The sequence below is a fragment of the Brachypodium distachyon genome, chromosome 2, assembly GCF_000005505.3.
Source record: "Brachypodium distachyon strain Bd21 chromosome 2, Brachypodium_distachyon_v3.0, whole genome shotgun sequence".
Lineage (NCBI taxonomy): Eukaryota > Viridiplantae > Streptophyta > Magnoliopsida > Poales > Poaceae > Brachypodium > Brachypodium distachyon.
This window is the reverse complement of record NC_016132.3, coordinates 14198184-14214478: the sequence shown is the minus strand read 5'-3', so window position 1 is coordinate 14214478 and position 16295 is coordinate 14198184. Positions and strand designations below refer to the sequence as shown.

At 45.2% G+C, this 16295-nt stretch overlaps 3 protein-coding genes across 3 annotated transcripts; 2 read left to right on the top strand and 1 right to left on the bottom strand.

The window, feature by feature from the left end:
- Nucleotides 1-112: 112 nt before the first annotated feature.
- LOC100826643 (probable WRKY transcription factor 31) lies at nt 113-4756 on the top strand. Its single transcript, XM_010232710.3, has 4 exons — nt 113-2065; nt 2184-2315; nt 3040-3702; nt 3790-4756. The coding sequence occupies exons 1-4, from the start codon at nt 1892-1894 to the stop codon at nt 4507-4509; spliced, it is 1689 nt and encodes a 562-aa protein (XP_010231012.2). The 5' UTR covers nt 113-1891; the 3' UTR covers nt 4510-4756.
- A 28-nt stretch (nt 4757-4784) lies between these two features.
- Nucleotides 4785-8037, bottom strand: LOC100839087 (GTPase ERA1, chloroplastic). Its single transcript, XM_003567820.4, has 9 exons — nt 7672-8037; nt 7325-7470; nt 7043-7183; nt 6855-6968; nt 6639-6764; nt 5790-5888; nt 5608-5709; nt 5173-5253; nt 4785-5077 (listed from the first exon to the last, which is right to left on the bottom strand). The coding sequence occupies exons 1-9, from the start codon at nt 7988-7990 to the stop codon at nt 4991-4993; spliced, it is 1215 nt and encodes a 404-aa protein (XP_003567868.1). The 5' UTR covers nt 7991-8037; the 3' UTR covers nt 4785-4990.
- Nucleotides 8038-8233: 196 nt separating this feature from the next.
- On the top strand, nt 8234-13154 carry LOC100838173 (adoMet-dependent rRNA methyltransferase spb1). The gene is made up of 11 exons (XM_003567817.4): nt 8234-8791; nt 9082-9129; nt 9219-9374; nt 9472-9518; nt 10196-10358; nt 10456-10517; nt 10651-10837; nt 10925-11014; nt 11299-11432; nt 11553-11685; nt 11862-13154. Exons 1-11 carry the CDS (start codon nt 8318-8320, stop codon nt 12909-12911), a joined length of 2544 nt encoding a protein of 847 aa, XP_003567865.1. The 5' UTR covers nt 8234-8317; the 3' UTR covers nt 12912-13154.
- The last annotated feature ends 3141 nt before the right edge of the window (nt 13155-16295 follow it).

Below are 16295 nucleotides of genomic sequence, written 5' to 3'. Positions count from 1 at the left end.
AGTTTGGTCGACATTTTCTGGCCGATTCACTATACAGTGATGATTAGGGATAGCTGTAACAAGTTTGGCCAGGCTGTCTCAACGGGTATTTTCTCTGGTCACCAGAGGACCTTCACACCATCCTCAACAACTTCGGCGACCCTCTGAGAACCGACCTGGAGAAATCAGAGGTCTTCCTTATCTGATGCAGTGAAACCCAGACCTTGGCGGGGATTGAGGCCTTCCCGGGATGGCGGGGCTGTTTTCCCTCGAGGTGCCTGTGTCTCCTGAAACATTCCTGGCCCAAGGACGAGGTGGGTTCCCACCTTTGAGAAATAAATAGTCCTACTCATATGATACGTGGCTAGAGTAGCTCTCAAAACTAACCAATTAATTTCAAAGTATCAGAGAGAGAAAAGAAAAACAATAATCACGAGTAAAATACAGTGGACCTGGCCACATGTCGCAAGATGAATTGTTCCTAGTCTTCTGCTCTCTCTTTGATGCATGTGCATTTGAGTGATCAGAATGTCTTCGATCATACGATTCCCAAAATGCAAAAGTAGGAAAAACATATTATTAAAATGTCATGGCATCCTTCTTAAAATGTCATGACTTCTTGAATTATATGGTAATTCGAAGCTGAAACACGTGGATTTAAAAGAAAAAAATGAGGTCTAACTTCTTTCTGGATACCCTACAGATTTGTGGTGTAGAAATGCAATCCGAAGTAATTCAATACTCTCTCCGTCCCAAAATAAGTGACGTGAATCTATATAAATTCTTATACAAATTCATGTCACTTATTTTATTTCAGGACGGAGGAAGTATTAAGGTTTCGTTCCTTTAATTCAAAAGGGATTCATTCACATTAAAAAAATCATGGATTAATATGTTCCGGAATTTCTATTTTGACCCTTCTAATGCAAATATAATTGATTTTTGGTAAAAGTTACTAGTGTATCTTTCTCTTCTGACTTCTTGTTGCTTAGACATGACAATAGAAATAGAGCAAACTGCTTGGAAGTATTTGCAGTTTGGAGGCAAGATCCGCATAATATTTGTACATTTTTTCTCATGTTTTTTTTCTGCAACAAATGGAATACATAATGTTGTTACACTGGTATTCAAGGAATTTTCGTCCCAAAATGGTTTTCACCAAATAGTCGCCCTTTATGCAGAGTGATGGATCTAGATGTTTTTTTTTGGGTGTATGGATTTAGATATATACAAGTCCCAACAGCTTTTATCGGCACAATTAGTAAAATCTTCTATCCCAAAGAAATACTTGACGAGCAGAGTAACACCCACCCACACCACATACGGCAAAAGAAGACACGTTTGTGCAAAATTCTAAAACCATCGAGAAATGACTATTTCTAACTGGCACAATGCATTGGCTCACGCACGCGGCTTCACGTGTCGAGGTCTCTAGTTTTACGAGTCTAGAAATAGTCAACCGATGTACGTGGGGGCGACGAACGAACAGAGAGCTTGGAATGGTCGCCCCGGCGATCACTCGGTCAGCTGCGCATCCTGGTCCATAACAGTCTGACCGATCCAGCTTTCTTCTCCCCGCCGGATCACTCGCTCTCCCCGCCTCGCCCGCGCACGAACGCATGCATGCATTAGGAGACGCGCGGCGGACTTCCTCTCCGAGACTCTGACTTGCATCTCCACTACTCGCATCCTATGCCTGGGTGAGTCAGGTCAATAGTCGCCAGCATGCACTGCTGCCTATTATAATGGCGGTGGACTCCAGATCCGTCGCCACGCGTCCTCCCCCGCCACCTTCTTATACCACGCCTCCACTCCCATCCATCCATCCATCGATGGAGTCCTCCTCCATCGCCGCCGGCCATCTGTTGATTAATTGATTCTTGATTCTTTGAATCTCGTGCGTCCGTCGTCGATGGAGTCGCGGCCGTCGTCGGGCTTCGTCGCGGGCGTGAAGCGCGGCAGCGTCGGCGAGATGGACTTCTTCGAGACGGAGATGCGCAAGGAGAAGCGCGACAGGAAGGAGCTTGCCGGCGCCGGGGACGACGACGGTCTCGGCATCAAGAATGGGGACGACCTCACAATCGACGTACGTGATATTGAATTTTTGTCTAATTTTGCATCACATTGCATTGATTTGAGGTGATTTGATCTCATGAGCGAATTGTGGGATCGGATTTGGTTGTGTTTGTTGTTGTTGATTGCAGATGGGGCTGCACGTGGGGAGGAGGACGACGGTGAGGAGGAACAGCGGCAGCGAGGAGTCCACCGTCGACGACGGCGGCGTCTCCTCCAACGACGAACTTGATCATCATCACTACATGGAGGCCAAAGCCGAGGTACGTTACGTGAGAAATGAGGAACTCCCTTCGAGATAAATCTACATTTTGTGACAAATAGTAAGACAGATGGAACCAACACAAACAATGTTGACTTGGTTCTCGTTCATTGTTCGTCTCTGATCTCAGTGCTACTTAATTTTCTCCCAATTCACGTTTCACGGTCGTCGTTGCCGTTAGATAATTTTCTTTTAACGATTCAAGACCACTTATCTCCTATGTCGTTATTAGATAGGAAAATAAATAAATAAATCAACTTTTGAAAACGTTGGTTAAGGAAATTGACACTATCTCATTTACAAATTACAGCTGTTTATTTATCAGTCAACAATCATAGGCGCTCGATTAACATTTTCTCATCATTTGTATTTCCATAAAATTTGCACGAACCTCAATAATTGGATGAAACGGTTGTTAGAATCGACTTAAAAATAGTAGAAATAGCAAAACCACCAGAGAAAAACATGTGACTACACTAATTAATGTCGAGGTTGTCTAGTTGACTAATTTTTTTTGTAAACCACATTTCTTAGTCTATGCACATCAACATTCAACCATTTCCCGTGATATCCCATCTCAAAATTAAGTCACCCCATTTGACAAACAAATATTACCCTCTTTAAAAAACATCTTTTTAGATGATTGGGATTTTTTTTAAATCGTGCAACCAGAAAACACTACTAGCAAAAGCGAATACTGAATGAAGTCCTATTTTTTCGAGCAGTTGGCAGCGACGAAATCGGAGCTTGCGCGGGTGAGAGAGGAGAACAAGCGACTGAAGAGCATGCTGAGCAGCGCCAACAGCAAGTGCAACTCCCTCCACATGCACCTCACCCACCTCCAGCAGCAGCAGCAGAGGTCCAGCAGCAGCCATGGCGGCCACAGGGTTCACGAGCTACTCGACCCGGACAAGCACCACCACCTGGATCAGCTGCCGCTGCCGACGACCACGGCCCTTAACATGCCGCGGCAGTTCATCAGCCTCGGCTCCGCGCCCGACGAGCCACCGCCGCTGCCAGCCAGGGCCAGCAATGGCAGCCTCGACTGTGCGCCGTCGTCCAGCAATCCAGTCGGAGTTGATGGCATGGTCATCGGCAGCAAGGCGGCCGATCTCGTGCCCGTGCCGCCGGCTTTCGATTACCACCACCACCACGGCGGCGGCGGCCATGACAGCAGGGCAGCCGCCGGCGCAGGTGGGAGCAGCGACCCGGAGCAGCAGAGCTGCTGGCTCCCCGGCGGCAAGGTCCCCAAATTCCTCCCCCCTGGAATCAAGGGCGTCCCCGAGCCCGCGGCGCCAACGGTGCAGCAGCAGCCGCCCGAGGCTGCCGCCGCCGCCACCATGCGCAAGGCCCGCGTCTCAGTCCGTGCTCGCTCCGAAGCCGCCATGGTAAATCAAGCAACGCCCTCCTCCTCGTCTTTCCAACAAACCAATCGAATCAAGAAGCTGTGAGATGATGTTTATTTGATTATGCAGATCAGCGATGGGTGCCAATGGAGGAAGTACGGGCAGAAGATGGCGAAGGGGAACCCGTGCCCGCGGGCATACTACCGGTGCACGATGGCGGCGGGGTGCCCGGTGCGGAAGCAGGTGCAGAGGTGCGCCGAAGACAGGACGGTGCTCATCACGACGTACGAAGGGAACCACAACCACCCGCTGCCCCCCGCCGCCATGGCTATGGCTACCACCACGGCCGCTGCCGCCACCATGCTGCTCTCCGGATCCATGCCCAGCGCCGACGCCGCCGGGGGGATCATGGCAGGGTCCAACTTCATGGCACGCGCCGTGCTGCCCTGCTCGCCCTCCAGCGTCGCCACCATCTCCGCCTCTGCGCCATTCCCCACCGTCACGCTCGACCTCACGGCGCCTCCACCGCTCAAGGAGGCGCTGGCGGAGGCGGCGGCGAGGCCAGTGGTGCTGCCACAGCTGTTCGGGCAGAAGCTCTACGATCAGGCAAAGCTCTCCGCCGTACAGGCCGTGGCCGGCACCAATGGCAAGGCAACGGTGGATGGCGGCGGCGCGCAGCTCGCTGACACGGTGAGTGCAGCCTCGGCCGTGATCGCGTCCGACCCACAGTTCACCAGGGTGCTCGCGGCCGCCATCACGTCCTACATCGGCAACAGCAGCGGGAGCACCGGCACGGCGCAGCCCATGGCGAGCGGAGGCGGTGATAGCTGTAGTAGAGACGACGAGTAGGATAGCATAACGGCAAGGCGATCAAGACTGTCTAGCTGCAGTCTTTGCATTGCTTGGAAGGTTTATTTTAGTTTTTGGGTCATGAGTTTAGTTTTGCAAAAAAAAAATCTTAGCTCTTCATCGACGGGGTCAATTTTTTTTTTGCCCGGCATTTTCTTTTTCTTTCTTCTGTAGCAGCAGCTCCTTTTGGAGTAACAAAAATTTGTGTTAGATTGATGAGAATATGAGATGAGTTTGTTCGAGACTCGATTTTCGACCCAAAAATGGTTTATATCTACCTAGAAACAAGAACAATCACATGATACACCAAAACCAGACGTACGACAAAATTTTGGCAACAGTACCTCACTAGTAAAGGCTTGACCTAAATGGACTAGACCTCGTTCAACAAAAGGGAAACGAAAAGAAGAAGAAAAATCTGGGCTATTTCCTATTCTTAGGATCTGATAAGCAGACATCATGCTTACTTGTACAGTTGTACTCATAGCGCTTGGATCTCCCCACCGTAGCCGTAACGTTTCAAAAGCCGTTCATCTTGTCGCCAGTTTTCCTTCACCTTGACATCTATCTGTTCAAGACATAAAATGTGGCAATTAGAAACTGCTCAAGAACTACCAGCAGAGGGGGTGACCATGGCTACCAAAGAAAGGAACAAGTTATGACCTCAAGATAAACTTTCTTTTGAAGGAAGTCCTCAATGTCAAGCCGTGATGCTGTCGCCAATGTCTTTATAGCTTTCCCGTCCTGCATTTGAGAAACATAGTGCAGCGTCCTTCTGTCTGTTAAAATATTTTAGCTAGGATGGTTTCACAGAATTGCTTTGTTTCACCAAATATATCATATATGCCCTTATTTTTGGCCTTGTTCCTTTTTCGAATAACCAATTTAATCTTTCATAGAAAAGGTGAACCTTAAATTCTATTTCATCTATTTCATATATTCCAAATGCTATAAGAAAAGCTTTTGCACGAAATTCCCAAAATGGCATTTTGCAAGAAATCCTTCAATTTCTTGTTATGCTCGATTCATTTAAACTTGTAGTTATGAAATATCCTAAATATTCCAGCATGCACAGATATGGTTAGTTAACTGTTTTACCTTCCCAAGGATTATGCTTCTTTGTGATTCCCTCTCGACAAGTATCTCAACTTGAATAAAATCCTTGGCGCTAGGCCTGCTTTTATAACCTATCACATTGACCTGTCATAATAAAAAGTTACATCAGGCACAAAAGCTAGCAAAATGGATAAGCTTCTACACTAAATCACCAAAAGATATACCTGGCATGCATATGGAATTTCCTGCCTATATTGAAGAAAAATCTTTTCCCTTACAATCTCCCCAACAAAAAATCTCTCAGGGTGTTCACTAGCTATGTCCTGGAACAAGAACATAAAATAATAATTAATGACTTACCGGCTGTAGCTTAAACATCAAAGTGAACTCATGGCAAGGACACAACACATGTTGCAGATCACAGAGCATATATTTCTAACTCCGTTCAATAGATATACAACAAAACTGTAAAACAACATCTAGCCAACAAAGGGTAACACTATGATTTCAAGTACAGAGGTCAACAAAATCCGTATTCTCTATTCTGAAAAATATTTCCTCACAACTGATTTGCAACAGGAAGTTACAAATGTGTTAATTCAATTATCATGGTTGTTAGTTCAAAGAGTCAGCTTATAAAGCCATCACTGGATGGTAACATTCTCAAAACTATGCTTCGCTTATAAGATAGGAGTAGTTTCTGGTCTTAGTCTGCAACTTATGGTTCTATGGTAAACAGAACTCACATCAATGCACAGTTGATTTATTACTACATCTCAGTAAAAGACTGATCAAAACAAGTAAACAACATTTGTAGGATACAAATATGGCACAAGCACATTAGCAACCAGGCTCAGATTCTTGACCAACATGACAGAACTGCTGATTAATTCATACGAACAAAAAGTGTTCATTTATTGCAGCTTAAGACCAACGAAAGAAAAAAAGGTTCATGCAAACTAAGTTGCGTTGCACATAATACTTGATTTGCCAGGTTCACATGACAAGGAGAACGCTTGACAAAAATATGCAGGAAGATGCTATGAAACTTTTTGCATCTTCCATGCTGGTACCTTGGGGTAGTAAGCAGGACCCAGAGGAAGCTTTGACAATATCCACTCCTTGATATCGTCCACTCCATGACCAAATTTAGCACTTATTGGTATAACATCATCCACATTAGTGAATTTCTGATACCACTGAAAAAAAAGGTTGTCAAGAAATAAATAATGTTTGCATATACAGAAAAGCACGAAAATCATCTCCTCGCTTTTGTAGAAGTTTCTTACCTCAAGTCTTTTTGCAATTTCTCCTGGTCTTATCATATCTTTCTTGTTCAGTATCAATACGATAGGAACCGGGGTATCTTTGTTTCCCACACCCTCTTCCAGCATATCATCTATCTAAAATCAGAGGTGAAGTCATGCAAGGTAGACTCAACATATTCATTTGGTTCTTTAAGTTTTGTAGAAAATACCTTTTCAGGCACTTTGCAAGCATCAACGACAACAAGCACACAATCTGCATTACCAATAGCGCTCCTAACATTCTTCATCATCATCGAGTCTAGCTTGTGCATTTCCTTCTTAATGACACCCGGCGTGTCATAAAGTATTATCTGCAAACTAAATGATAACTCAGATCAGCAGTGAGAAATCATCCTTATACCCTCCACATGACGAGAAACCACCGAGGATATATCAATTCACATTGCATTCAATTGAATTCTACAGGGAACTTAGAGACTAAAAGGTCATACCTGGTACTCAGGTTCAGAACATATGCCAAGAATGCGATGACGCGTAGTTTGTGGTTTATCTGTTACAATCGAAAGCTTCTGACCAACAATTTGGTTTATGAGGGTGCTCTTGCCAACATTCGGCTTCCCCAACACAGCAACGTAACCTGTGGAAACACACATCAGACACACAATGTTGTAGCACGCCAGTTGCCAAATTGTTGAGATGCATAGTAATCTCATTTTGAATTCTAAACCAGACAAAATGTTTCCTCTTATAATTCTCTCGGAAGCCTGTTCAGAACTTCTTGCAGGAGGCACTCAAACAAAGTACAAATATAGCAAATTAGCAAGCACAGAAGCCTCACCGCTGCGGTGATTGGCGCACTGAGACGTCCCCAGCTCCTCCGACTCGTACTCGTCCAGCAGTGCCAGGCTCCGGTCCGGCTTCTCGATGAGCTCCAGACGCGGCCTCATCACCTCCGTATCACTCTCCTCCTCCTCCTCCTCCTCCTCCACCTCCTCTTCAACTGCCGAATAGGTCAAGCTCCCACTCGACGACACAGCCCCAGCCCACCGCTCGCGCCTCGCGGCTCGGACGCTGCTTCCACACGGCGGAGTAAGAACAGCTCGGCGGGAGCGACACGCCGGCGGCGCCAGGAGCCGGAGCGCGAGGCCTAGCTCCATTGCGAGGAAGAGAGGAGGAAGTGGGCAGCAGTATGGTTCCTGCGCGCTTGCAGCAATGGGAGGAAGGAGATAAGAGAGAACGAAGAAGGAGACGACGAAGCCTTTTGATTTGCTCCCGGCCCAGGCCAAAATAAGAAAAGGGCCTGGACCAGGCCCAACTCGGAAGAGGACCCAGTTTTCAGCCCATTAGTCCATTGCGGTTAAACCGCCGCGGAGCTCATGACAAAAAGACCGAAGCGGCCGAGCAAAACCCAGGTCCAAAACCCTAGTGCTGCTCCTCCCTCCCTCTCTGAGAAGGCTCGTCGGCGGCGGCGATTAGCAGCAGCCATGGGTAAGGCGAAGGGGAAGCAGAGGCAGGACAAGTTCTACCACCTCGCCAAGGAGCAAGGGTACCGGAGTCGGGCGGCCTTCAAGCTGCTGCAGCTCGACGCGCGGTACCGCTTCCTGCCGACGGCGCGCGCCGTGCTCGACCTGTGCGCGGCGCCCGGCGGATGGGTCCAAGTGGCCGTCAACCACGCCCCCGTAGGCGCCTTCGTCGTCGGCGTCGACCTCGTGCCCATCCGCCCCATCCGCGGCGCGCACTCCCTCACGGAGGACATCACCACCACCAAGTGTCGGTCGTCCATACGGAAGCTCATGGACTCCAAGGGCGTCGGGGCCTTCGACGTCGTCCTCCACGACGGGTCGCCCAACGTCGGTGGCGCGTGGGCGCAGGAGGCCACCACGCAGTCCGCGCTCGTCATCGACTCCGTGCGCCTCGCCACCATGTTCCTCGCCCCCAAGGGCACCTTCGTCACCAAGGTAACAAAACGTACACCGCTAATGTTGTCTCGTTTTAGGTAGGTGTAATCGTGGCATTACAGAATATATATCAGGTATCAGGCATTTGTCTCGCGAGTAGAAGTTATCTTCTTCACTGCAAAAGTGCAAATATGTGATGAAAATATATTGTTCGTGTGTTTATTGAGACTCATCCCCTTTAGTTCTTCAGTCCGCTATGGAATGTATCCATTAACTACAAATGATTATTTATGTTGTTCCCTGATGTGAAGTACATTTATCATATCAGCTGTTCTTTTTTCCTTCAACAGGTCTTCAGGTCTCAAGATTACAATGCTATCATGTTCTGTCTCAAACAGGTGTGTATTGGCCAAAGGTTTTTTTAAGTGTTTGTTTATGTATCTATTTTATAGTAGCTAATTGATGCATGAAATGTACCCACTTGCAGCTATTTGAGAAGGTTGAGGCGACTAAACCAACAGCCAGTCGTTCCACGTCTGCTGAAATTTATATTATCTGTCAGAAATATAAAGCCCCTGCAAAGATTCAACCAGAACTTCTTGATATAAAGCACTTGTTCAGTGTGGATGAAGAGAAGAGCGTGGTATGTTGAAATATTTTTCACAGCCGCCAGCTTGATTTTCTCTAATTTTCTGCGTCAAGCATTTCGTTAATGTTCCTTTTTGTGGTGGTTTATGCAGCCTAGGGATATAACTAATCCTGGAAAGAAAAAGAGAGAACGTTCTGGGTAAGTAACTATTTTGCTGAGGTTTGCCTGTTCTTTTCTTTTCTTTTCTTTTTCTGTACTGCTGTTTTCCTTTTACGTCTCAACATATGCTTGAGGGATCTGGGTCATGCTACAATATTTTACTTGTATTTTAGTGTGTTGTACTATAGGTAAGCATGCAGGGAATAACTAAATATGATTTAGAGAACATTAAACATTACTAGTTCTATAATTTTATCACTTTTATTGGTTAAACCCCAATAGGTAATTTCTGGTACAGTGACTGGTTCTATTGGTCCATTCATCAGTGTCCATGACAGTGGAGTACTAGGATATAATCAAATACTAACATATATCCTTATCTGCCATTTCCTGCCCACTTCCACTCTCAGGGTAACAACACATTTGGCAGTATCATAGTAGTTCATCCAGTTGCAATCTGATTGGTCTTAACTTACTAAGCATTATTTTGACGCCTGTTTTAGCTAATCTTTACTCAAAGATAACTACTCAGCTAAGCATTTCAAATTTGAGTGTGGTAACTTTGCCTTTTGCCTATTGCCTTTTGTAAACAAGAACTAAAATTAGATGTACCTACTTTTTGTATCTATAGGATCTGTAGTTCCAAATTTAGAATTATAGTCCAGTTTGATGGGAGATATGCTTCTTAAAATTCCTGTCGTATACAATTTATGTAGGTATGGAGAAGGAGAAACGGTATTGGGGAAAGCTGGTCTGGCATCAGATTTTATATGGTCTGAAGCTCAGACACCGATCGAGTTTCTTGGTTCTTTTGGTGCAATTTCATTTGAAGATCCAGCGTCACTACCTATCAAGAATCATGAGCTTACTACTGAGGAGGTATTGGAATAATGTCATTGCTTTGTATGTCTACTGCCTAACTTGTATTCTATCACAGTTTTAACGTAGGCTGCTTGTACTCTTTGCTTTGTGCCAGATAAAACACCTCTGTGAGGATTTATATGTGCTAGACAAAAATAGCTTCAAGCATATATTGAAGTGAGTATCTTTCTCCTATATTATTTTCTTTAATTTATTCAAGATTATGACTATCCAAACATGTCTTCCGGTTAGACATGTACAGAGATTGGTCCTGTCGATCTCATATCATACTGTTGTACAATTATGTTAGATGGCGTATACGCATAAGGAAAGCACTCTCAGCATCTTCTCAAGTTACCCCAAAGGCTGATGGTACCACGTTGGATGCCAAGGTCAAAGATGATGACCAACTTTTACAGGAAATGGAAGAATTGACGAGTGTCATTGATAGAAAGAAAAGGAGAGAGAAGAAACGTCTATCAAGACGTCGCGCAAAGGTATTTACACCATGAAACATAAATGTAATCTTTGCTGCATGTCGTGTCAGTTTGAATTGTGTGCTAATATGTAAGTCCTCATTCCAGGATAAAGCACGTAAGGCAACAGGAATGCAAATTGATGCTACAGAAGATGGATACTGTGATCCTGACCTGTTTTCAATTGATGCTATAAAGGTATCCTACTCATTCTTTAGTCATTTCTGCCTATCTGCCTTGCACCTGAGAAAATGCAACATTCTTGCTCCTGTAGTTTTTACTTAGCCATTTAGCCTTTATTATATTAGTTAAACACACTTTTTTTGAGAGATAGTTAAACACACTTTGAAAAGTAATTTTGGCTCCGTTCAGATTTATCTCAAGTTTCCTTCCCGGTATGATATAACTTTTAGCCTGTAATAAGTTTGTGCTTGTGAACTCAGTGATATATATATGTGGTTTTCATGGGTACTCTTTTATAGGGTGGAAAAGGACTTCAAGCTCTAGAGTCAACAGAGCTTAATGTGGAAGATAGCATTGGAGACAGTGAGGATGAAGAGACTCAAACTCATGAAGACTCTGATGAGGAAATGGATTCTGATGAAGAGCAGCAAAGGTAAATTTTCAGACACCCACATCAATAGATAGTGCAGTAGATCGGTCACAATTTTGTACCATTTCAAAATTTTCTGCAAGTCCAAGAGATATCTGTGTAACACAGTATATTTCAAACCAGGTATGATGCTCAACTCGAGGAAATGCTCGATGAAGCTTATGAGCGTTTTGTGACTAAAAAGGGCGGGGAAGTAAAACAAGAACGTAAACGTGCCAAGAGAATCAATACCGATGCTGATGCAGAATTGTTAGAGGTAATATCTGACTCTAATCAGCATGAAAGTCACCTCAACAAAATAGCAATTGAACACACATTCTTGCAGTAGATAAAGGACTTAGCTTGCTCTGTTCTTTTGTCTAGATTATAAAAAGTGTAAACTACCGGAAGATATATGATAGTAGATGTTCTTATTATGCTACAACTTGATAGGGAGGCGAAGATGATGGTGATGATGTTGACATGGATCAAGTTTCTGATGAAGATCAAGATCAAGATGAAGACACCAATCCCCTTCTATTATCTCTAGATACAGAGAAGCCAACAAAAGAGCAGATTGTAAAGCAGTGGTACAGTCAGGATGTGTTCACAGAAGCAGGGGCTGGCGGCCTGACTGAGCAGAGTGATAGTGAAAATGAAAGAGAGAAGCCACGTAAGAATTTGAAAAAGATGGATTCAGGAAAGGAGATGCGGGCTAAAGCACAGATGGATTCAGGAAAGAAGGAGAAACTGGCTAAAGCACAGCGCTCGCAAGAGGATGAATTTGAGATAGTACGAGCAGAACCAGTCCGGACTGAAGAGGACTCGTCCTCATCTTCTGATGATTCGGATGATGAACCAGAGGAGGACCTCGATGATGACACAAAGGCTGAAGTGCTAGCCTATGCACATAAAATGTTGAGGAAGAAGCAGAGGGAGCAGATACTTGACGATGCTTACAACAAGTACATGTTTGATGATGTAGGATTGCCTAAATGGTTTGTTGAAGATGAAAAGCGACACACCCAGCCTATGAAACCTATCACCCGTGAAGAAGTAGCTGCCATGAAGGCCCAGTTTAGGGAGATTGATGCCCGGCCATCCAAGAAAGTAGCAGAGGCTAAAGCTCGGAAGAAGCGTGTTGCCATGAAGAAACTGGAGAAGGCACGCCAAAAGGCAGACATTGTCGCGGACCAGAGTGACATAAACGAGAAGTCAAAGGCGAAGATGATTGACAAGATCTACAAGAAGGCGGTGACGACCCAGAAGCCTAAGAAGGAGTATGTTGTTGCAAAGAAGGGGGTTCAGGTCAGGGCTGGTAAGGGTAAGGTGTTGGTGGATCCGCGGATGAAGAAGGACAAGAGGACCAGCGGGTTGGGGAAGAAGGGGAAGGGCGGCAAAGGAGGCGCCAAAGGTGGCAAGGGGAAGAAGGGAGCTGCCGGCCAGAGGAAAGGAGGCGGGCGAGGGAAGGGTGGGAAGAAGGCAGGCAAATCCCCGCATTGAGTAGTTCTGCAACTGGCATGGCTCCTGCTGAATGTTTGCCTGTTGCTCTACTGCTAAATTTTGAATGGCCAGCTAGACGGCAACTCAAATGGCTAGCTGTTTTTGTTATACGTTGTACTATGAACGATTTCACATGTGTCTGAAAGTTTTGTAAGCTGAGTTATTTTGTTGGACGAATGGGGACAATAATATGTGATTTAGGACCTGTTTGAGGTCAATGCCAAGTAACATATTATCATTGCCGATTTCTCTTAATCTGGCCAACTTCTTTATAGATTAACTTGGCTATCCCAACAACAAATACACCCAAAAGTTGGGCAATAGATAGAGAAAACCCAAACTGGTAATCAAGGTCGATGTTGTGGCAATAAACAAAAACACTAGCTTAACACTTCGTTAATTTTCCTTGGTGTGTATGCCACACGCTCGCAATCCCTTCTTTGATGGGATTGGGAATCTGCACGCATTTCCTTTTCAAGGGAAAAGATGGGGTGGGGGGAGGGGGGACGCTTTGAATCCCGGACGCAACAGACACCAGAGCACCCCTGGAATGATTCCATTCCCATCTCCGCCAAGTTGCCCCATCATCAGACGGGGGAACCGAATCCGGATCCCGGCCTTTCGGGTCACCAGATTTGGAATCCAGCAGCTCTAGGTAATGCAGTGCAGTGGCAGAATCCAGCAATCCAATCCAGGCTACTTGGCGGCGACAGGAATCCATCATCGTCAAGCAGCCAGCTGCTGGCAAAGAAGATACCAACTAATGATGGCTCAGGGCTTCAAAGCATATTGGCTTACCGTAGCTTATTCAAAGATGTTGTACTGCTTAAGGATCTAATTCATTGAGGAGAAAGTTGACCATATAAATATTCCAGGCTGGCTGGAGCTTCCACATCAGATGGATGGATGATTTTTTTTCTGAGAACCAGAAACATATCTGTAGATAGAAAGCTAGTCATGCAAGAAGATAATGTATTCTGCACAATATATATGCCTTCTTTTCTCCATCTCCCCTTTTTATTTGAAGGCGACAACACTGTGTGGTCAGACTAGTATCTCCCATATTACAATTTTTTTTTTGTCGAACACCCATTTTACAAAATGACATGTTCAAAACAAGCTTCAGCTTTCGGTACTCGAGAGTAGAGATTCCAATTTTGATTGCAGAAAGGAAGAAGAAAGGTCTACACCTTTTATTCAGTGTTCCATGTAATCCTGGAAGAAGATTGCATTTTTGTTCACCTTAGCTAGCATCTCCCTGGAAGCTTTGCTCCGATGGTTAAAAAATATCAAATGGAATCCTGCATCTTTCCTATGGCTTTTATGCAGATATGATTCCCGGCGAGAGATCTCACGGATGGATGGACCGGTCCGTGCCGCGAGAATCAGAACACAAGTTGCGCCCGCCGCCAGCCGGTCCAATGCACCCGATGCAAATCCCAGGACTCTGTGAGCAACAAGAGAAAAGCACGGGAGCATGATGGCGTTCTGTCAATTCCCTTTCCAAGACCATTGGAGATGGAAAGACGATACACACAGAGATAGATATATTCCTTTGGTCCCCAGGGGGTGTTCATCGTCTGTTACCCCCTTTGGAATTTGTTCTACGGATCGGTGACCGGGTGGCGGAGATCGCGCCGATGTAAAGAATGGATGTTCTTAGCCCACATCCTGACTTTTCCTCTTTCCAAAATGCATGGATCGATCGACAAGCGAAACACCCTGAAATTCTCCAAGAGCATCCCTGGATTTCACTGCCGGAATAAAAGATTCAGGGCCCAATTACCCTTATGATCCATGCTTTATAATCCTTCAGAGATAGTACTCACTCCGTGTCTCGATACATGTCGATCGTTTTCGAATATGCGTTGTTCAAACTTTTAAAAGTTTTTGGCTATCTCAACATGCATTTTGTGAGATGAATTAGTACTTAACTCATGCTAACGGGGTGCTTGGTGTATAAGCATTAAACCAGTTAGATTTCAAAGAACTTAATGAGCATTGGAATCAGCGGTTTTGGGCTTGCGCACCTTGGCATGGCAGTCCTGCTCTGAAGCATCTTGCAGCCTATTGGCCGATACGCACGCCTTACGAGAGCTCTCATCTGCTCTCTCTCAGGACTCAGGCAGGCATCAACCTTCTGATCCATGTCAGAGATCATGGTGAGACATCACACGGTCCAGAAGAGATGCTCTCCATTGGTGATGTGAGCACTGAACGGGGTGTTTAATCGAAGACGGGGAGATTATATGTATGATTATATGATACATGGACCATGAACCATGGACCATGGACAGATCACAGATGGAATACCTCTTACAAAGCCATGTCAACAGGTGATCCATGCCTTATATATATGCATGTTCTTTGATTCTAATCCATGGGGCAAAAACTTGAGGCCAATTCTTCAGCTTTCCATAAAGTTGAGGCAAAATTTGGTCACAAACAAGCATATGAGACTGCCAAGCATGTTGAGCTAACTCAGTAGCTAGAAATGTGATCAATATGACCTGCTACTTGAGAAGCCGAGGCAATTAATTAAGCAAGATATGCAATGATCACCAAAGGCTTCACAAATTTCTACTTGGAGCAAAGCAAGATACAGCAACAGCAGCAGTAGTAACTTAGCTGGAACCAATTATGGAGATGATGCATGCATCCAGAGCTCTCACTTAAAAAAAGAAACAAATGAGCACCCGCCCACGTTTTTCCTATGGGTAACTTGATGCTAATTACCACCGTCTATCTTCCTTTCTCTTTTTGAAATAGATGTGAGGAGCACTGTCTATTCCTTTTCCGACGCCAATGCTTGAGAAAAAGTAAAGGTTGGAGGATAATGGCATATTGGCATGGGAAAAGTAGACTGTTAATTTGCTGTGGAAGATCATGCACTATCTGCATATGTCCGATTGTCCATGACTGCATGGCTAGTGATGAACAGTTGTTCGTTAGGTAGATGCATGCAGAGATAACTATATATGGACGTATTGGACAGGTGTCATCGATGCACGCGAAACTAAATCATTGACATTTGTCAGTGGTCGCGGCGCCATATATATTCATGCATGCATGCATGCATGGCGAAACTGACAACGGGTGCAGCTCCGGCCGTCTAGCTATACCCAGTAGCTTAGATATATCTTACAAAAAATAGCTCTTCCTTTCGCGAGTTTTATGCACCAACCAGTTTTTGCAAAAGTTTTATGCACCAACCAGTTTTACCCGAGTCGGCAATGTTCATAAAAAACGGCAAAGGCTTTGGCGAATTCTTTCGTTCGGCATCTTCGGCAAAGGGCGTCGGCACTAGCACCTACCGGTACAGGCTTCTTTGCCGAAGGCCTTAGGATGGCTTCGCCCGAGACCAACCTTCGGCAAATAAAGTCC